This window comes from Apteryx mantelli, chromosome 21 (genome assembly GCF_036417845.1).
Source record: "Apteryx mantelli isolate bAptMan1 chromosome 21, bAptMan1.hap1, whole genome shotgun sequence".
NCBI classification, from domain to species: Eukaryota; Metazoa; Chordata; class Aves; order Apterygiformes; family Apterygidae; genus Apteryx; species Apteryx mantelli.
In genome coordinates this window covers 2,108,105-2,130,297 of record NC_089998.1, presented here as the reverse complement: position 1 = coordinate 2,130,297, position 22,193 = coordinate 2,108,105, and the positions used below count along the sequence as shown (strand labels likewise).

The 22,193-nt window shown below is 39.9% G+C and overlaps 1 protein-coding gene and 1 long non-coding RNA gene across 3 annotated transcripts in view; one reads left to right on the top strand and one right to left on the bottom strand.

Moving 5' to 3' along the window:
- The first annotated feature begins 717 nt into the window (after positions 1–717).
- Positions 718–22,190, top strand: LOC106495987 (uncharacterized). Of its 2 annotated transcripts, none has more exons than XR_001294521.1 (4): positions 718–792; positions 8,335–8,452; positions 15,947–16,012; positions 22,144–22,190. It is a non-coding gene; the product is annotated as an uncharacterized lncRNA (long non-coding RNA). The 2 variants fall into 2 exon arrangements; XR_010886121.1 differs by lacking the exon at positions 718–792 and adding an exon at positions 1,932–1,956.
- The window catches only part of STRBP (spermatid perinuclear RNA binding protein), a 73,978-nt gene continuing 70,796 nt past the window's right edge, over positions 19,012–22,193 (bottom strand). Inside the window, exon 18 of the mRNA XM_067308856.1 lies at positions 19,012–19,242. Coding sequence (XP_067164957.1) covers positions 19,220–19,242 — 23 coding nt within the window. The 3' untranslated portion in view covers positions 19,012–19,219. The remainder of the gene's footprint in view (positions 19,243–22,193) is intronic.

The window sequence follows — 22,193 nt, the reverse complement described above, 5'->3', positions numbered from 1 at the left end:
CGGCCGGGCACACTGGACGGTCCCCGAGGGCAGCTGCGGGGTCGGTGCCCCCAGTGCCGAGGTCCGGCTGCGCGGCGGTTCCCGGTGTTGCCCAAGGGGCATCCGCGGCGTGTGGGGCCCCCTCAGCCGGCCGCGCTCCTCGAGCTCTCCCCGGCACCCGCAGCGGGACCTGCAGGTGCCCGGGGGCCACCAGCGCAGGGGAGAACGGCAGTGGTGTGGAAGAAGGTATTAATCGCCTGAAATTGGTAATACTCTGGGGAGAAAACTCTGCTGGACTCGGTAGCGCGTTAAAGGCCATCGTGGTGACGAGGTAAAACTTGCTCCAACTCCCACACGGTTTAAGTTGCTGTGTCCTCCTGCCTGCCCTTTGCGGACGACTCCGTAGGCCCCTCAGGTTGAGGAAGGTTGTAGGTTCACTTCACGTGTAGCATCAGCACCTTCTCTTCCCAGGGGTCATTTTTATGCCACCTTGTTGCAGTTGTAGACTGGTTTGTTCTCTGCTTTGACAAGAAGCGAAGCGAGGCCTCCTGAAGTGGAAGGCTTTGAAATAGGATGTGAGAACTAATAAAGCGTTGTCCACTTGAACTGCTTGATCTATAATCTGATGAGTGGCTGCCTTGCACTGTTCTCCCCTTGGAGACCCAGCGCAACAAGAAGCCAATCAGATCACTAACTGTTGAGCAGGTTAAGGCACTTTCTGGTTTCCCTTTCCCTTTTGCAGATTCTGCTGAATGTTGGTTGTATTCTGGTGCTGGAATAAAGACAGCTGGAATAAGAAGAAAATCCACTCCTGTAAGTCATAGCACAGGGAATCACTTAAATAATGCCTATTAGAGATGCGTAGAAGAAGCTTTTTGTGTGCGGAAGTCTGTGTACAGAAAAAAATTCTATAGCCTATGTGTTTACACACCTGAGTTATACAGGGTAAAAACTGTTGTAAATAGAACTTTTCTGATTTTTTTACTTTTGAGATGATAGGAGGAGTATACGATTTATCTGACTCCGTTTTCAAAACTGCAGAAGCAGTTTGCTAACCAGTTTTTTGAATTTCTTTTTATTTCTACTTGAGTAATTATCTTACATAATTTGGCCCAAATTGGCGCAGACGAAACTGCCACAGATGGCACTGTAAAAATCCTGGACCCTGCAAGACTCCTAAGGAGCAGGATTAAATAGTGAGATTCTTAACAGAAATTAACTTTCTTAAATGGTCTTTTAATGTTAAATTGAAAGTTCTCTATACTTGTAGGGAGCTAAAGTCTATCTCAGTAAAATTCAGCAATTAGGCAATTGAAGCAGTGAACTGATAGACTCTGTCAGGATACCAACAGCATCCAGCCAGAGATGCAAATTTTAAGATAATGTTTCTCTTTTTACTGTCATATTCTAACTACATACATTATTGAGAGTGCTTGGCCTATCATATTAAATCTACACATGTCAGTGTGTCTTAATAAATAAAGAAGAGCTAAAGAAAGAAAAGTAAAAAACTTGCAGGTGCTTTCTTACAAGTGCTTTCTTGTGAGTGCTTTTTCCATGCTTTATTTTGATTTATTTGGTTTTTCCTTAGGATGCTCAAATCTATGCTGAACTTCTGGTTCTGTAACAGTTAAGTCTCTGGCAGGGTGACAGTGACAAAGCTGCTAGGGGCAGGGACCCGTTGCACTGGCACAGCTGGATCTGGAAGACACATGTTCGTGGTGTAAAGCTTAATATGAAGACCTTCCACTTTCAGCATGCTGATCCTTGTCATTAAACTTTATAGATTGTCAGTTGTTTGAATGAGTTATTTAGATCTGTTCAAGTCATTAAGCCAAGGAATCTAAGGATATTAGGTGCCCAGCATTAGTCATACCTCTATATGAACTCTCATTTCCTTCTAGCAGATGGAAAATCTACAGTCTGCAGGATACTTGGAGTAGTTACAAGACCTAGAACATTTCACATTCCTCTCCTGTGAGTCTCTGTTCTGAGAGTTGTGTTATGTACTTGCACAAAAAGGCTACTGCTAAGAGGAAGTGTAGTAAAATTGAAGTGTGTTTGGATTAATCTATGAGATGTATTCGTAATACATCTTGAGCTTGGTTAATAGTACTAATTGGTCTTTCTGTTACTCTCATGCTTTATTAATAATGGTTAATATGAGGCATAGCAAGCTTCATAGCAACAATTTATCACATTATTGTAAAAAGCTTTTCAAAATACGATGAAAAACTTCAAATTTTGCTTAATTCAAATATTAGGGGAAAAGTATTTTTTAATGAGCTTTAATACTGAGGTACATTTGGAGGTGATGTGACCTAAATTGTTTGCTTTACCATGATCTCCCTGTATGGCCTTCAGTGTACAGCTTAACTTTGTACGTGACTGTCTCTGGAGGTGACAATTCTCTTCAAAGCACAGATTCTTTTATAGAAGTTAGCAAGTTGTTTTAGCTATGCTGTTGAAGAGATTCTCCTTAGTCAACAGCTTGTATGATGAATGTCACAATTTTTAGCAAGATTCTACAACCCTTCAGATAGAAACACAGCCACTCTGGACTCCCAGACTCTAGAATGATGCATTTTTCATTGGTTTATCACTGAAAAGTAGTTCCTTTTCTTGTCAACTGATGAAGGCAGCCAGAGTGTTTGTCAGACCTAAGAGTTTCAGCTAGTGGAGCAGAGGGAGGTTTTAACAGGAAGTAGCTAGCTGGTTTTCATGCATAGAGCAAATATTTAAGTAGAAATAAACAAATGAAAATAGCAGTTCATACAGCTTTAAAAGGGTCTGAGAGGGCCTAACTTCTTTGCAGCGACAGAGTCAAGTGAAGGAAGTTGAGGAACAGCCTCTACAGTTTTTCTGAGAAAGTATGTGTGTGTGCAGCCTACTTTGTTAAAAGGAGTCATGAAGCATCCTGAGCAGAGCACATGTAACATGGCCTCTGCATTTCTTTCTGGCCAGTGGTTTCTGCTCTTCCAGCCCTGGGTTTTGTCTACCCTGGCATAGTTAGGAAGATGTAGAACACATCTATAAGCCTAGATACAGGTTCTGAGGTGATGCAAGAGTATTCAACCTGTGCTGTGCCAGCCCGGGGAGGAGAATCCTGATTTCAGTGCAAGACTTAGAGAAATCACAACATAGTTCTGACCTGTCTTTCCTGAATATATGTGCTGAATATGTGTGCAGTGTCCCCTCTTCTCATATGCTTGAACCCTAAGCTCTTCATCCAAGAGCTCTCTCTTTGACCATGGTCTTGGTTATGATACGTTGGGTCTTTCAAGGCTTGGGTTTCTGTTTTTGGGTTCATTATAGCCTTTTGTGCCCTTAGGCAGTGGTCTGATGTTGCTGTGGAAAGAAGTTCTTGGTATGATTTGGTCTTTCAGTGGGGTACTTCCTGAACAGTGTCTAATGGGCATATCTGTCTTAGTCACTGTTGAGACCCTGCATTGCTGGCGTTGCATGTGACATTCCACTGCTGGCTGGCGGGATAACTCAGATATTCACAGCCTTAGTAAACTGGCTATTTCTGCAGGCTCTGAAATGATGCAAGGGTGAAAGGCGTGTGGGGGGGGGGTGTGTGTGTGTGAAGAGAACCCTGTTCCTATGAAGGGCTAAGAAATGCCAGCAGAGTAACAAGTGCAATAGTGATAGATTTGCAGCCTGCTAGATATGAAACAGAAGCCCTCATCACACAGAACCTACAGTAAGCATATACCATGACTTTGCCAAAACTGTGCATTTAAATTCCCTGCTGTGAGCATCTGCTGATGCATAGAGTTGTCTAGGCGATTGAGCATAGAGTGACCTTGGAGCCACGTCCATAAATGCCCTTTGGGAGGTGATGCTAGAATGACTCCTGATTAGGTTTTTCAAATCTACTATCTGGCCAGTTTATCCCAGGTAGGGAAAAGAAAGCTGCAGTGCAGGTTTCATTCAGTTTCTATGCATGAGAAAGGGAGGTAAAATATTTGCTGAGATGAGGCTGAGAGCTGTGCTACTAGGAGCATTCACAGTGTGAGCAAAGGGTTTTTTGTCAATTCTTTTAAGAATACCGTAGAGAACTACTGTAGTTTTGGCACAGTTCTTGGCCAGAAAAGGAGGAAGTAGCCTAATACCCTTCTATGCCCTGAAGGCTTATAGTGGTTTAAAGTGGATTTTATGGTTATTTAATAACCGTGCACCAGTCTGAATGTATGGGAGGGAGGAGGAGGCTGAAGGCTGTTGCTTGCAGAGTAGTATATATCTGACCTCTCTGCCTGCCCAGGACATGGCAGGACTGCTGCAGAATCCCCCTGAGACTCACTTGTGGAAGAAGAGCCCATCTAGCATGGGGGGCAAGGATAGCATTTCGAAGAGAAGAAAACTATGCAGCTCCCTAAGGTGTTTTGCATGGCGTGGTTAAAAACCCAGCATGCCAGAGGGGCTATGGAAGCCTGTGCCAGACTTCTCTGAATTATGGATGAGATGTCTGCTTCTAGCACTGCCATGAACAGCAAACTGTATAGCTCCTGGGTGCCTTTAGTATAAGCATTGCACTAACAGACTGTTTTTAGAAACCACTAGGTCCCCAACAGCCTGATCAGAGCTCTTAATGTCTTTAGAAGTTGCAGTTGTTGCTCATATTCATGGTTAAAGTGAGGAGGCCAGGTAGTGTAATTGGGAAGGCCTAAATTTTGCCTAGATCTTCATCCATTTGCTCCCAGTGAGAGTCATCTCACCTACCAGAATACAGTGTATTCCTCACCTTTCACTTGAACGCTTCTGTCTCCTAAGCTGGGTGTGTTCTAGTCCGGCAAAGAATCTGTGATGAACCCTTTTCTGTACGGGTCAGCTAGCGCTGTGAGGGACAGATTGTTTTCTTAAACTGCCCTATCATGGGAATGGCTCATTGATTTCTGTGCCTTCCATCTCCAAATACAAAGCTGTTGTGTAGGAACAATCACATCCTTCTACCAGGTACAGCGCCGGACTCTCCCTTCGCTCTTGACAGCATGAAATGAAATCAGCTTGAATAAGATGTGCCGTTTGTGGTTGAGCCTGGCAAACTGAGCTCTTGGCTTTCTCTCCAAAAGCAGCTTTCTTCTGAGGTTGCCTAGAAATGGAGCCATCAGAGTCAGTTTGGAGTAGTTTCATGCAAGTTGGCTTAATCTTCTGGGTTTTGAAGCCTTTCATCTTAAGCAGTGTAAGGAAGGTTTTTGGAATAACTGTATTAATAGAAGATGGAGAAAGCTCTCTTCACACTTCCCCTAGTTGCAGGGATCTGGTCTCTGTCTTTCAGGTTTGTTTATTCACAGCCTATACTGAGGCACCCACAGATCTCTGCAGTCTGCAAGCTGCAGACACAGGAAGTTATGTAGCTTCAATATGTAACAACATCTTTCTCAAAACCAGGCTGTGCATTAAAACTAGGAGAACTGACCTGTATTTTGCAACTCGGATCTCTGTCCACATGCTTGCTCTGGGTTGAATGCAAAAGTTCTGTTACCACATCAAGTCCTGAGGTGTCACTAATGTAGGAGTTTGTCTGGAGCTCCTTTGCAGGGCAACATAATTTGATTTATGGAGCCACTGTTTATCGTCTTGCCCAGTGTTAGCCTTTCCTCTTCTGCTGTACTCAGTAGCCCCCCAGATTAAAAAACAAAAACAACAAACCCTCTTGAATAAATTATAACCAGCAGAGGGCTGAGTTTGCCTTTCCTGCAAGCAGGAAATCGCATCTTTGGCGTGTGTCAGCACCTGAGGAAAGGGCACTATAGGGAAATGCTATTTGTGTTGGGGTATGTGACCCTTTATTGAGATCCAAAGCCCTGCTTCGCTTTTTGCCTTGTGTTCATGCCTGGAGCGAGAAAGCCTCTCTCCGTGTTATTAAAATGAGAGTACACACAGGCTTTTTTTATACCTTTAAAAATAAATAAATGTGCTGGAATGTATAACCCAAAGTGAAGATGAATTCAAGGCCCTGAAAGCATCAGGATCTCCATTTTTTATTATTTATTTATTTATTTTTAAACTGAGCTTACCAAGGATTGGGGTGACAAAAGGGGAGGATGATTTACAGCTTAGCAAATGGGAAGGAGAAGAACTCTTTCTAGCTGACATGCTGGAACTCAATCCTGCAGGAAAGGACTGAAGTCAGCATTACATCGTGAGCAATTAAGTGAGCTGACATTTCTCTTCTTGCAGACAGAAAGGTGCTGTCTACAAAGAATTTGTGCTAACTTAGCAGGGGTGACAGTCATGGTGAAGAAGTTACTATACTGAAGGCTTGCTTGGTAAGGCTAGGTAGTACCAAGTAAATGGAAGTGCCAGTAGGGAGTTCTGCAGCAGCGATGGAGACTCCTTTAGCCTTTGGGAGACAAGGTGTTTGATGGTGGGACTGAAAGGCATGGCAATAGCTGTGTGAGACTACAGTCTGTGGCTTGAATTTAGACCACTGCATCTGGTATCCAGTGGACAGTTTTGTAATCTGGCCTCTTATGTGCTCTTTGTGGAAAAACAGGAATTGATTCCATGCTTACGTCTTTGCTCTGAGTGGCAGCTAAGAATTGTAACCCAAGTTACCAGTATCCTGTGGCAGGTAGGCCTGTGGTTCAGACTGTCAGTCATGTGCATATGGCTTCAAAAATCTAAAAGCTGAGATGAAAGCCTTCTATTCCCCCCCCCCCCCCCCCAAGGAAACCTGGTATCAACTGTCTCTAGCAGCCTTGTGGAAGGTGTCTGCCAGTCTGAGGAACATAGACATCCTTATGGTTGAGATAATATTAAAGAACTCTACTTTCACTCTCCATTAACTGCTTTTCTTTATTGTTTTGCAAGTCTCTTAAAATAGACCAGCATGAGGGATGGTTTCATGTTTGCTGTACACAGACCATAAGAATGCTTTTGAGTAAATAGGGGCCTTTGTCCACCCTCAGCGTCCCAAATGCCTGCTAGAAAGCTTTGCAGTGTTGCTGTTGGGATCTGTTCTTTATTCATAAGAAAGAGGAACTGGCACGTAGCTAAATCAGGCTGCTGAGATTTAGACACAGTAGGATGTGGAATTTACATTGTTGTGTGTTTATTACAAAGTGAGACTGTAGTCAGTTCTCTGAGTTTTTGGGCTGATTTACAGATGCATCAATTCTTTGCATGTGGAAGTGACAAGCTGGTTTGTTAGTTGCATGGACATCAGTCAATAAATCAAATTTTTCTGCTTTCTCTGTAATCAAATACACCCTTTTTCAAGGTAATGGCGGTCACAGTAAGATAAACTGGGCTTCCTGCTTGTTAAGCAGATGGTTCCCTCTGCCTGTATCCTTCATTGCTGTGCCAACATGGGATGTGGCTATAGCAGTCAAGCAACAGTGGGGAGGGACTGACTATGAGAGAAGGATCTTTTCTTTTTAATGCAGATTTCACTGTGTGCTTTCATCTGCAGGTTGATGGTGTTTGGATTTGAGGTGATAGAGAGACTGCATTATGCCCAGAAAAAGTAGACTTGACTTTTCAGGGTTGTTTGGTTTTTGTTTGGTTGGTTGGTTTTTGGTTTTTTGGTAGTATCAGAGAGTACGAAGGGTGCACAAATAGCAACTTCCTGTTTCTCCTAAGCGAGACACAGTGTTAACTGCCTGCAAATTTAGGTTAGGCACAGCAGGACAGGGATAAACCTCCAAGCAGGAAATGTGGGGCAGTTTTACAGTGAGGAGAGATGGACATTCCAGCCTCCTTTATCACTCTGGAATCATTATTGTATTACTCATCCCATGCTTCAGTCTTTTATCTACACCTCCTTTCATTCCCGTGAGGCCACAGAACATCAGCAAGCTCCTGCAGTGGGCCCAGCTCATTTCACTTGTCTGTCACAGACCAGCAGTTACCAGACTGCTGCTGAAGAGCCATCAGCCTTCTCAAGACCTCTGAAATGATAATCATGGGGTAGCTTTCTGAACGAGCTCTTAATAAGCTAGCTAACATTGGGCATGTACATTGCTAAAGTATTACTCTGATATATTGGGTAAAACTGGCCTCTGTTTCAGCCAAGTTTTAATGATGTTTCCTTAACTGACCATGGGCTAATTCTTTATGGATATTGTTTGCTAAATATTTGATGCAGCTCTGCATTTTAAATGAAACACAGTTTAGTTGGTTTTAGCTTAGTGCTCCCTCATTGGCTCTTATGTGCATAACTGACTTACTTGCCTCACAGCAGCACACTCAGCTGGCTGTACGCTGTTTTGTTGCATGCACAAGTCTCACATTGAGTCCTGTTCCAATTGTCACATAACACTGAGCTGTGGGTTTCCAAACAACTAGTTTTATTGAGAGCGTGCACAGCTGCAGTCAGCTCACACTAGATTTTAATCCTTCTTCCAGGTTGATATCCTCTGAATTTGATTAATGACCGCTGCACTTACACCTCTTGGAAAAAAAAAAGCTGAATTCAAGACCAGGGAGAAAAAAAAAATCCAAAACCCCACTGTTCTAAGAAAAGGTAAGGGGATATGATAAAATGACTTCTCTGTGTTAACAGAATAGAATAAAATTGTATTCTGTAATTCCAGGGCAACAAGAAAAAAAATGGTGTGTTCCAGTAAATCATAGCATGAGTTGTGGCATTTAGGAAAAACAAGAACAACAAAATCACACAGGAGAATTCTTGAAGCATCCTCAACTTGTGCCTTAGATGTCCCTGAACAGGGAAGGTGCTTGGATGTATTTGAGACCTCAAAGGACAAACTGGGACCACAGGAATTTAACAGTGTAGGAAATACAGTGGAGTTGGGGGTGGGGGTGGGGGGGAAGACAAGTTTGTGAGAGAAACTTTACTTCCTTCTGTGTATTTAATCTTTTAAGAAAATAGATGTCCAGTTTTTGTAATTAACTACCATGCTAGGAAATGCCCCATTTTCATTTTGGGTAAAACTTACCTTCCTGATTAATCTCATCACAGCTTTCTTTGGACTTTATTTTACTGCTTTCATTGGCTAACACCCAATGGTATTTACATAACTTCAGTGCTTAGCATGCATGTGCAAGAACTAGCCTTGTGTCCTCTATTCACCCAACCTTTGTGAAGGAATGCATGCCGCTCATTACACGCGGTTTAAATGTGGTTTGTGGTCCCTTGTCAGAAACAAAGTTTTGCTAATAATACCTCTGACAAAACAGAGCAATGTAGGGAAACCTGTCTCGCCTTTCTGCTTGAGCCTGTTACCTGACTAAAGCAGAATGGACTTCTGTGGCTTGGCTTCACCAGGCTCCAAAAAATGAAAGGCCAGTTTCTTCACTGGAAACAGCAACACCAACAAATCAAATCAGTTATAAGGACATAATGCCTGTTTACAGAGATAAGCCTTTATTGTATTCTGTTGGAAGCAAGCGGAACATGGTTAGGGTCTTATATACAGAGAAGTCCGTAGCATTAGGTTACAATCAGTGGCAAATGAACCAAGATTACAGTGCAGATATCAGTGTTGTGTACATTTAATAACAGCGGCTGGCATACAGACCATAACACAGAAGTCAAATGAAGCCAAGTATACAAGGTACAGCATCACATGAGGAAGCAACTTAATGTACAAAGAATGTTCCATTTACTTTACATTTGCAGGCTTTTTTGGCTAGTGAGTAGATACAGCCCACTTTAAAATTCAGTGTGCAGTTATTTTTCTTCCCACTCAACTGATACCAAAATAAGACACAGTGAGTATTCTGATTACACTTTTTTATGATACAACTAACTAACTAAGATTATTGCCAAATTGCTTTATTTGATGTTATGTTATTTACAGTATAGTTAGGAAAAGTTTCAACAGCAGTGTTTTCTATGAGCTACAAACCAGGAGAAATCTTAAATGTTTTGAAAGTATTCTGTAATTAGGCCACAAGGATCTTTCTACTTCACTCAGAAGTTTATTTCTGGGTAACTTCTTTTGAGAGCGCAACTTACTGGGAAGAAAGATGGAATCATCCACCATATTACTCATTATGAAATTTGTTGATAGCGTTTTAAGGTTTAAATAGTTCAAAGGTCATATTTCTTATTCAATGCCATATCCAATCTTAGTGTAAAAATAAACACTCTATCCTCTGTGGATAAATAAACCCATCTGTTGGCTACAGGTCAGATCTCTCCAGTTGTGAAAGAGATTTAGAAAAATAGATTTTTTTTTTCTTTAATGCTTACTATACTGACCCACAAAGGAAAAGTGAAATTCATTCAAGTCTAGAAACAGAAATACAGTACAATTGATTTATAGAATTGCATTCCTTCCCCTCTACAAACTTGTTGAGCATGAAACACTGCCCCAAAGCACTGCCTCCTTTTCCTTTTTTGGGAAGTTATTGTCATCAGAAAAGTAACATTATACTGTATTGCCAGATTTCTGGTCTGCCTGCCAGCATGCAAACTTAACAAGGCTCTCCTTCCTGATGATTCTTTATTTAAAAATCCTTCAGATGGATTGATGGTGGTAGTTTGGGTTATAGGACAGGGACACTTTAGCCCAAACTTGCACCAATTTTTTGAATTGATGAATTAGATGGAGATTGTTGGTGGGTGTTAGCTTACCCATGTGAAAAAAAAAGTTTGTAAATGATGAGTCGGACTCCCCAAACACCAGCTTTTCCTCAGACTTTCCAGTTGTGCTGCTCCTTTCCATAGTTCTCCTCATCGAAGGGCAGATATGTTTGGCAAATACAGGTTTCACACTCAACTTTGTCTCTAAGAACTGAGCCAAACTTTAAAAAGCACATAGCCCAATGGGACTTACTCTGCCATATTATTTCAGTGCTTTATGACAGTCCCATCCACCCCCCCCTCCTCCCCCCAACAGTGTTGCTCTCTTCTGGAGTGCAAATGCCCCAGAATGATTCTGGGACAGCTGGAGGACAGGTGACATTCTGCAGCAGTAGTAGTAATTAAGCACCAGTTGTTGACCCCTGCAAAGGCTTGAGAGGAGAACAGAATTGCTTCGTAGAGAGCTTGTTGACCTAAAAAGCTTAGTTAGTTTGATCAATAAATATTGATTTAAGGTTAGGATCACAAATATGACACTGCATTTTGGAACTGGAAGACAGAGTCAGCTTCCTCCCTTTTCTGTCCAAAAGGAGACTAGCTTTAAAACATTTGTCCTTTAAGAGCCTTTGTGGTCTCTGATCTATAACTCATCAAGTGTGTAAGAACATATCTGCCCCTCTTTCAGTGAGAAGTAAATATGTAACTGGACAAAGCTTCAAGGCTTTTTTATTTTTTAAACATCTGTTCTGTGTCGTGTTGCCCCTGAAGGCATATTTACCAGGCCTAAATTACGCAGCATTGCCCAGAGAATGGCTCTGTATAGTTGAATATGCTGTCTGCAGCACAGCCTTTGTTTTCTTCCAGTTTATGTTTATTTCTATGCAATAGCTGTTATTAGAAAGCTACACTAGTCTTTATCCTGTAACTTTGAGCAGGGAAGCAATGATATTAGTTGGAAGAAAACAGGGGGCGAAAAAAAAAGTCCAACAAATTAGGAGTTTCATAACCAAATTCCTATCATCACTAAATTTTCAAAAGCTGGACTGCTCTGAATACTGTTCTTCAGCCCACTACAATTCTTTGAGCAGTATTACTTCTGCTTATAAACAGTTCTTTGTGGGAATAATGAATGAACAAGACTTTCCTACACTGACTTTGTTTTGCTTTGTTAGTGTACAGGATGCATTTACAGAACTACAAGATACATTAGGAGTGCAGAAATACACATATTTCCGTATGCATAGATCATTAAATTGTAACAGTGCCAGTAGTAATCCAAGACCTGCCAGGATGTTCTGTTCCTCTTAATTAAGCTTGATTTATATGTGCCTGTTGACTTAAGATGCAGTTAGTGTCCACTGCTGAGCTGACACAGGACCCTGAGTAACTGTATTGATTACGCTTACACAAGCTTGTGCTTTTCTAAGAACAGAGAAATCAGCACAAAGAAAATAAGTACATCAGGCTGTTTCCATGGAACACTGTTTAATCAACTTATTCATAGCAACTTCAAAGTATGAAGTCAAAACTTACCTTCTGCTCTACTCCTTTAGAAACAGATCAGTGCTATAATTAACTCCCTTCTAGCTTAAAAAAAATAGAAGTGGATAGAATGTCAAAATACACTTTTCTAATAGGATGAAGGTACTGTAAGTTTGTCATGACTAGTTATATCAGTATTAGTGAACTTTAATATGTACATAACAACATGCAGTTGTGGAAACAGCATCTGCTTTCCCTTGTTGCCACGCTGTTCTATTTAAAAGCAAGTGGTCTAGAATACTGTGGGCATTGTATAAATAAGTTACTAATATTCCTCTAAGGAAAATTATGAATATTCCTTTCCTTACTAAAATTTAATTGTATGCTATATACACTGCATAGAGCAGTCTTTCTATTTTGAATAAGACTGCATCAGGAAATACAGTTTGCTCACTGGATTTCTCCTGTTCCTCCTCTTCCTCTTGAAATCTTTCCATCCTATTCCTGGTTACTGAAGCAGAAGAAAAATGTAATCTGCTGCAGTAACATGACTGACAGCTTTTAGTCTGCTATATGGATAGCTTAAATCTCTTAGCTAATTTCTCATAAAATATTTAAAAAAAATTAGCAGGGTACTTAGCTGCTGGTTTACCATAATAGACATAAACCTCCTGTTTTTACCATACACTGTATTTATGGCCCTGGGAAAAGCAGTGTAACTTTTCCTCTGACTTCCTACCTGTGTTGCTCAGCCTTTAAGACTGGAGAAGAACATTCTAGCTTCATTTTTCTCTTCTGTCTCTGTCTGTCTGTCTCTCTCTCTCTCACCTCCATCTATTCTACTGCTAGACCAGATGCATGCAGCAAGCAAATGTGTTCAAGTAGAAGCTGTACTACCCCAAGCAAACTGCAGAGCAGCATAAGGAGCTTCTAGATCCAGGCAAGAGGCAGGAATGAGGCTTAAGTCCACATGCTGTCTTGGACTTAAAAATTAATAGCAGCTGTGACACATTCCAGCTCTCCTTTACCAATGGGTAGAAGATAGCCAATTACATCCAATTAATGCCTTTTAGAAGTAGTGGAATTTGTTCTAATAGAGATAGCAGCCCACATGTTTTCACAAACATCCACTTCTGGCCAGCTATAAAACATTTTGATGTTGTTTACTTACATAGCATAGAAGAGACTGTACCTTTAATTATCCTATTGCCACAGACCTTTGAAACTGGAAATCAGATCATTCAGTCTCAATCTGTGGTTAAAAATTTCATATGCTATTTAAATTCTTGCAACTCTTGTTTATCAATGGATTATTAATGAAACATGGAAGAGAGCTCCCCCACTGAGAAGGCTTCAGTTTTTGCTACAGTTTCTGTAGACTAGCTTGATGACTTCTTTTAAAGTACACTTAACCATTAAACTTCCTATGGTACAGTATACATGACATTAGATGTGCAGAGTTAAGGCACCAAATACAAGAAAAAACAGTATGCAAAATAAGAAATTATATTTAGAACTGCAGATTTTCATGTATCACAATCATCCAACTCCTGTTAAATATTAAGGTAAATATTTGGTCTGAATATTTCACACAGCCACAGGAATTGGAAAAAAAAAATCACTTTACTGAATTTAAACCTTATGCTGAGACGACCTGGCCTCTTAAAAAACTAACACAGCTAATTTTAGCAGGACAGTACATTGCCTACGCGTTACCAGACAGGCCTAGCAGAAGGGGCATCCCCTCTTCTAGAAGACCCCAGACTAAAGGAATAGGCATATTTGTCATTTTCATGTTCTCATATTATCTTAATCATCAATTACAGACGACTAACCAAATGAAGTGCTGAATCACTCCTGTTCCTATGAGCAGGAGGAAAAAAGAATGATGTTTCAGGGGCACTAAAGAATCTGCACTTTAATAGGTATGGCTTTAGATGAGACAAATTAAGCTAAGGAGGGACTAAAACATCCCTTTGTTTTGCTTTAAACAAGTCAATAAAGTATCTTATTTTTCAAGAGATTTATTCAACAGGAAGTTTAGAGAGGGCCCATGTGCTCTGAACATTCAAGCTGAGTTATGGGTTTTTAAGACAGTACAACTGCACTTAGCAGAACTCCTCCATGAGTCCAGCAGAACTCATTTTCATTCTTTTAATGCCAGAGAGGAGAGGTCCCAGTCTGCTTCAGGACTGAGAACAGCAATCTGAACTTTACATATTTCATTATGTATCCAAGACGATCTGTCATGACAGAGTTCTTGTGCTGTTTCCTAGAGCCTCAGGAAGTAGGAGCCTGTGACTTGGAACTCATCTGAAGCTGGGGGACATATTTTCCCCTTGATTAAGTAACAGGCAGCTTTTTAAGAAAACTTAGCTAAAGGCAATGAGTTCTGATACAGAATGATAACCTAATGAGCAAAAGAGGCAGAGGGAAACTTGCAATTATGTCTGATTAAGCACTGAAGTACTGTCTGCTTGCTCTTCATTTACACAGTTCTGGAGAGATGTTCAGGAATCTGACCTCTAGCCTGTGATGATCCGCAGGCTCTCAGAAGGGTAGATGTAGAATCACAAATGGAATCAAGGGACCATATGCTCTTAGACTGTTCCTTTCAGGGGATCAGTGACTGAAAATACAGCGACTGCCAGACTTGCTCTTTGAGGACATTGCTAGACTGGATCAGGGATGGTACATTAACTCCAAGATAGCAATAAATGCCAGCAACTCTAGAAGAAGGGCCAAGAAATTGATGTACCATAGTTGAACAGCCAAATGAGAGATTGTTTCCTAGACCAACTGAAAAATCTTCATGCTGCTACTCCTTCATTTTCTGCTTCCTAATAATGCAAGGAAGTTGTGGTCAGGGAAATTTTTTCAATAGTCAGTGAAAGGCATAACCCTCAAATAATTTTAGAGCTGTACACCTTTGCCCAATTAAGCTCTTTCAGTGGCTAGAGGGCATAGTCTTTTATTATGACACTTTTTAGATCCTTTTCCTGCCAGAAGGCAAGTGTTCTTAAAGAAAGAATCCTAGCCCTCTCTCCAGTGAGCAAAGATACCAAGATAGTTGTTGCAGATATTTGTAACTGACTGGAAATAATAGTCTCTTGGTGCATTAAGAAGTTAAAAGATTTGTAGGAAAACTTTTTGTTTCCCTGAAGCTCTTCATAGGTTGATTACAAGTATTGAGAATCTCATATCAGAAATATCTGTATGTTGTAGAAGTACTGTATTTTGAGAGAATTGGTTATTTACTGGGAAGCTAGAAGGAGATCAAAAAAGATAAGGGGGAGGGGAGAAATTTGCAGGAAAAAAAGGCATTTAATTCCAGGGAAAGTCCTGTCAGCAGGGCTTACAGCACATTAAGTGGGAGCTATGACAATTGCTGAATCATCTAATTAACTCATATTGGCTGCATGACAGCAAATTAGACAGATTAGGAACCACCTACCCAGGAACTAAATCGCCTTTGTGAGGGTTGGATTGTGCACTGTTTCCAACAGAAATTGCTTGGGCAACAGAGGCCGCATGTTACACATTCACTTCATGGGTACAGGCTGGCCTCCCTCTATCCGGGTGGCACGATGCCCAGGAATAAGGTCACTGTATTCCAGCTCCTGAATGTGTGTTTAAGGGATACAGCAGACAGCAAGCATTGGCAGAGAGAAGACGTGATGGCAAAAAGCATCATTTACCATGCTTTTTGCTAGCCAAGCCCTTTCACAGTCACTCACTCTTGTGCTGCAACACAATCGTTCAAGCAGCAAATGGTGATGGAATTAAATCTCAAAAAGTTTGGGAAGATTTTTATATGTTATTTGTATCACAGTTAAAACAACTTTAGCACAAGACAGCACTGTCCTTCCAAACCAATCTGGTTTCCTTAAAACTAGATAGGATGTGCCTGGAGAAATCTCTCATGGCTGGAGAAGCAAGACTTTAGTTACCTCATCAAATAACTTATTCCTTTGAAATTCACAGCTTCAGATCTAGGAAGTGACGCACGTTCCAGCTGAGGCTCACCCACCAGGAAGGACAATGCCTGAGGTATGATTAGCAGTGTACAGCACTTAGGGGTTTCCATCTGGAAAGACTGCTTTTTAGAACTTCAGTTCACCATCACAGCTGGTGAAGCAGAGGTGCCAACACCTGATTTGTATCATGTGGCTGATGTACCAGGTGTTTCCTAAAGTCATGTGCTGATAGATTTTTTTAAAAAGCTTCTGTTTATCTTTTACCTATTTTGAAATATGAAGGAAAACACTGTTTCTAGAATGTATGACCTCACAGCAAGGTCACATCATCACTTCTCTTAAAACAGTACTACAGCTGCACAAGAAATCAACTGGGATTAAATTCCCTGAAGGGAGATGAGCCAGAATTAATGCCATTCATCTCTAGTCCAAATAATACATTAAACAGGTCAATTCTCTACTGGAGAGTGCTGGTTTCTTTTAATCCTTTTGTGCCAGACACGATCTCTCAGAATACATGCTAGCATCTGCTTAGCTAAAACTACAGAGTTAAGGTGGGAAGAGAATTGACACAGACTTTACCAAGCATCCTATTTATATGTACTAATTGAAAGGAACTTTCTCAGAATTGAGCCAGCAATTCAAACTATAACATAACATTTCTGCTTCACTGAAAAAGTACTACAAAATAGGCAAAGATCTTAGCAGCTACACAAAGAACATAGAACCAGGTTTGTGTATTTGACTATTAAGGTAAATCCAGAGCTCAGCAGCAGTAAAATTGCAGACCTCTAACCTCACAGAAAAGGCACTTTGGACCATTCTCCTGTGAGATGGCTTTTAAAAGAAATCTTGCAAGTATGATGCAAAAGAAAGCAGTTCCTAATTCTGCCTTAGCAAAACAGTACTTGTTGCAACATCAGATGAGGCAGATGTCACCCAAATTACTTACCAAATGATAGACTGGTATTTCAGTTAGATTAAAAACTACTGTTGGAATGCAGCCTCTAACCGTTTTCCCAGGTATCAGTGTATTGAGGCCTACATCAGTGACATGTCAGCACACGTGAATGTTTTGCTCAAGTCTCTCTCAATGAGACACAGGTTCCTAGGCAACCTTACCACCTTAGGAGCTTATTACTGATTCCAAGCTGCTTCAAAGAACAGGATTTAGGAGTCTTAAGTACACTATATATTTCACATTAAGGACTGATCCCATGTCAGCAAAAGGTAGCCATCCTACTGGGGAGGGGAGCAAAGCCAAGAGGGACAATTCTGGGCATAAGTACTTGCATTGTGACCAAAAATGCATTAGAGAGATTGGATATCTTTTCACTGAAAAGGAGAAGGAGATGATCCAAGAAACAGAATTTCAAAAGGGAGAAGGGCAGAATGTTTAGGATTGGAAGAATCAAAAGGCTAATGACAGAAAAATATGGAAATTCTGGTGGAAACCAGTACAAATGGATTAAGGTGCCAAGTAAAGGCCACAAAAAGAAGGAGATCAAATAAGAGTTAGAAAGACATTTTATTAATCAGTCCTTTAACTGGACAGTGCTCATCAGGCTGTCATCAGTTAAGCCTGGGAAGGGAATACTCGAGAGGAGTTCATTATAATGCCTCTTAACACTACCTTGAAGCGTATAAAATAATGTCTTTCAAAGGAAACAGAGCAGCCTGCTGCTCCACTATCAGAGGATTGCTTAGCCTGACAGGCAGAAAGAATGAATTGAATTTTAAGTGAGCTTCAGACTGAGCCCTAAGTTTGCACCTTGAAAATAACCGCAGGTGAAAATCTGCACCCCCAAATGGGAAGGGCATGCTGATGGCTCATCAATCGCACCTGCAAATGCAGTCAAATGGTTATGTGCTTTAATAGGCAAGTCACTGGTAAACTTCCTTAAGTTTATTTCCCCAGGTGCAAATATATAGGCCACTTGTCAGATCAGGTTTCCACCTATATTAGGAAAGCTAACAATATCTAACAGCTATTTTTCTATATCAGCCTGTGAATTCTCTCCCGACATATCCTGAGTTATGGATAACCTACACATGCAGTTACTTACTGAAACTGATGTTTTCTGTATTGACATGAAACAGCTTATTTTTGCTGTTACATTTTGATGCAAAACAACAAGCTTTGGGCCTGGTTTACCACTATGTATTACATACTAAGTGTTTTCCTGTTTTACATCAGTATAAACTGTGATCAGTCAGGATTTTTTATGCTTTTACCTCTGAACTGAGAGACTAAAATGCTAATACAAGATCTACTTTTTATTTTCTTTAATTTTTATATAAAAAGTTGTTCCCAGCAACTTCAAATACTACAAGTACTGCAGTTGTACAGTACTGTTCTATGCAGCTTTGTGTAATGTGAGGTTATATAAAGGCAAATTAAAAAAAAAAAAAAGGATTTTAAGTCTACACATATTATGTGCACCACATAGGCTGTAATCCAGAACCATTCTAATCCAAATAAAATATTTGTAAAAACATTTATTACAGAACTGAAAGTAATTATTTATGGATGGCTCTATCCTAATTTCTAGCTTTAGAAAACTACAGCTAAGCAATTTATTCATGCAGAGTTAAATCACTGCCTGCCTGCCTTCCCCTCCTCCCACTGCACCCACAAGAGGAAAGCAAACCTGGCTGCTTCATGAATTAATTTGGCCTAATGTAATATGATCTCTGCAGATTTTAACTGTAATATCATCAAAGCCTTTCCTTTTTCATTTGGAGTTTAGCTTTAATAGTTTAAGGAAATAATTTCTCTCTTATTAATTAGATAATATCACACATTCAACTTCACATTTTTATTCCATATAGCTATAACCATGGTATGGCTTTCGGTACCAACCATAGTCATGGCTTTGGTACCTACCCAAACATTTTCCACAAGTATGCAGGGAATGCGGAGCCTAACACATAGCAGTATCAATACAGCTTTTTAGGCTACACAAGAGAAAATATTTGAAGTAGAACAGTCTATTGATAAAAACAAAACAATTTCTTAAAAGTGTTAAATAATTTTTTTCTTTTTTAACCGGAACATTTTAAGTGGCCTTTAAAAAAAATACAAAGTTGGAATTCAGACCTATGTATTATTATTTTTTTTAACATTCAGTTAAACAAGACATAATAAAAATGTGCCGTATATAAGATTGTCACAGGTATATGCGACTTTTTAGAAAAAGCAATACAAATTCTTTAAGCTGAAAATAAAATCTCTTACCTGTTATATCACGATCTCAGCTTACAGTCACTACATTTCTGCTTATTTTATACAAGTGCATATGGCTATGAAGGTCCGGAGAGAATGAGAATAAAGTGGCATTAACCTGCTGAAAACTGCTTAAAAGTCTTAAGCTGCAACATATAGATGTTCCAATACCATTTAAATAAACAAGGACATTCATACAAACATCTGACCTTTCAATTATTGCTGATTACTGATCATAATCTTAAAATATTAAGATACAAATATTTAGAAGAAAAAAAAAACACAATAAATTTAGAGCAGCAAAGGTTTTTTTGAACTGGAGGTTTATCAAATTCTAGGTATTCCTATCATGTGGTGTTAATTTTAAGAGACACAAAAGCAACCCATTTGGGAGTCAAGTTCAGGCCTACCCTTTTTGTGCCTCTTATTAAATGATATGGTAGAGAGAGAGAGAGAGAGAGGGAGAGAGAGAGGGAGAATATTATTTAGTTATACTTTGGAAAAAAAATACTATTTTTTTCTTCCACCTTTTTTGCTACATTTCATGTCTGCTGACATGGGCAATGGTACAAAGCACTACTGCTTCAAGAGTGACCATTGCAAGTCTTTGTAGCAACTTTTATAGGAAACATGCAAATACAGTCATACTGTTAAAATTCTGCAATATTTAAATAGTGAAAGTCAAAGCAGGATTAACTGCTTGAAGCAAGCACCCTGCTGGGTTTTTGTTGTCCGTCCCCCACCACACACACACGCACAGGCACACCAGTCTTTCCCGTCTAGCGTAAAGAAATAACTGGGAGAAATATATACACATCTATTGCTATGTATCCGAAGAAAGGACTGTGGCTTGGAATAAGTATTGCTTTTCATTAAATAGAACAAAGTTCAAGGAAGGGAGAAAAACACTTTAAAAAAAGGAAAAGCTCAGATTCCATGTCTGAAGTTGAGAACCCTCAAAACGAGCCACGTTTGTTCTTGCTTTTAAGACATGTATAAATGCCATTTCGAGCCACACAACCTGATGGTTCTAGAAGTCAGAGAAGAAATCTTGAGGGCCCAAGTGAATAATAAAAGGTGCGATGCTGAGAGGCTGGCAATAGGGACTGTCAATGAAAAAACCACCTACAGTGGGAAAAGAGCAGAGAAGCAAAAACTTCACGTTAATTTCAAAGCGACTGGCTGAAGCTAAAGCTCCATTTAAATTTCTCTGCTCTTTCAGCTGCAAGTGGAATTTTCATTGTAAAATGGGCACTTTTAATTCTTTGAAGGTATTGAAACATCTAACACTTCCAAGGTTACCGCTTTCTAAACAAAGAACTGACAGCTCATTCATATTTTCAGTAAAGCAGAGAAATGTAAAATATGCAGCAAGGGGGGCAAGTTTACAATGTGGTTAGTAACTCCCAACAAATGACAAAAAATAAAAAATGACTTATATAAATCATCTGAAATGACTGCCATCATGTTGGAAAAGAGCATAGCGCCCTCCTTTATATTTTAAATAAGGAACAAATTATTTAGCATACAAATTTTTATTGTATAGAATTGGTTCAGACAATATTTTGTTTGAAATTTAATGTCTTAAATTCAGGGATTAAAAAAAGAAAGAAACTAACTTTACCAACAGTTGCCAATCAAGGGAACTCCAAAGGAGAAAAAAATGTGTGCAGAGGAAAGGCTCTTTTAATGAATATTTGATTAACAAAAATGGGCTCTTATCAGCCATGCTTTTTCTGCTCCGTGATGGCTTCCTTTCATCCATAGGCCAGCAAAATATGTCAGTGATTTATGAGCACCATTCAATTTGAATATATCCCCAAGACCCTACTCTTTATTTCAGCACTAATGCATGGATGATAACAGCAGGCTCACCACTACTTGTCAGTAAGAGCTACATATTTTATTAAAGTACCACCAACACCAAATGAAAGAGCTACAGCAGAAGACAAACCATTTAAGATATAAACACATTCCTAAGCACAAATACTTAGCTTAAGAATAACAGCTGCAGTTAATTCCAAGAAAAGCAGCTTGTTACATAAGCCACCCCTTATTATGCTGTTCTAATATTTCTTTCCCTATTAGAGGTGGTGGAGGGGAGGAGGAACTTTACATTGCTTTACGCACCGTTGTTACACCATATATAAAGCTCCCCCTGCCTCAGCAGCAGCTTGTTGGAGAACAGAGCGTATAAAGGCATCTTCAAAAGCGCATGAACTATAGCAGACTTACTGAAAAGCAACTGGTGAGGTCTGAGTAGAGAAGTGCAACCAACAATGCTGCTTATTTTGTGGGGGTGATACCTTAATAAAGACTACTCGAATCCCTCGTGAGAGCCCACAGCACAGCAGTTTTTATGCAGAAGTCTAAAATACACGGAGACCGCATGGAGCTGAGGCCTGTCCTTTGGAATTTCAGACAGGTGCACACACTCCTTATCTGAAAGAAGATTTAGTTTGAGCACCAACTCTTAAGAAAAGTACTGGCCTATGGCTGAAGTGTGTCACTTTCCACAGCAGCACTCAACAAGAACTGGGACAATTAAATAGCAAGTTTTCATGGGGACCTTGTTGCTGCTTTAGATTCTTATAAATATAAGGGGAAAAAGGAGAACCCTTTAATACAAAGATTGACAACTAAAATGCTTTATGTAAGAATGCTGCATGGAAAAATCAAGGGTGGGCAGACAATCTTAAAAGTGAAGAAGGCCACAAGAACAAGTGCAATTTTTTTTTTGTTAAAAAAAAAAGGAAAAAAGGGAAATGAACAGCTTTTGAGCTCTGAAGAACCTGATTGTAACATTATTATTGTCCTTTCTCTGGGCAATACGGACTTAACTATGTATACCTTTAATTATGTAACGAGTCTTTCTGTGGAAATTGCCTTTGTTTTTATACATATTTCACAAAATGTAATGCAAAGAGACAGTCTAACATTAATTCCCTTTGTTATCTGTTTTTTTTTTTTTTCTCCAGTATTTTGTGTACAAGTGAAAAGCCTTCCTGGATAATTAAGACAGTGTCTA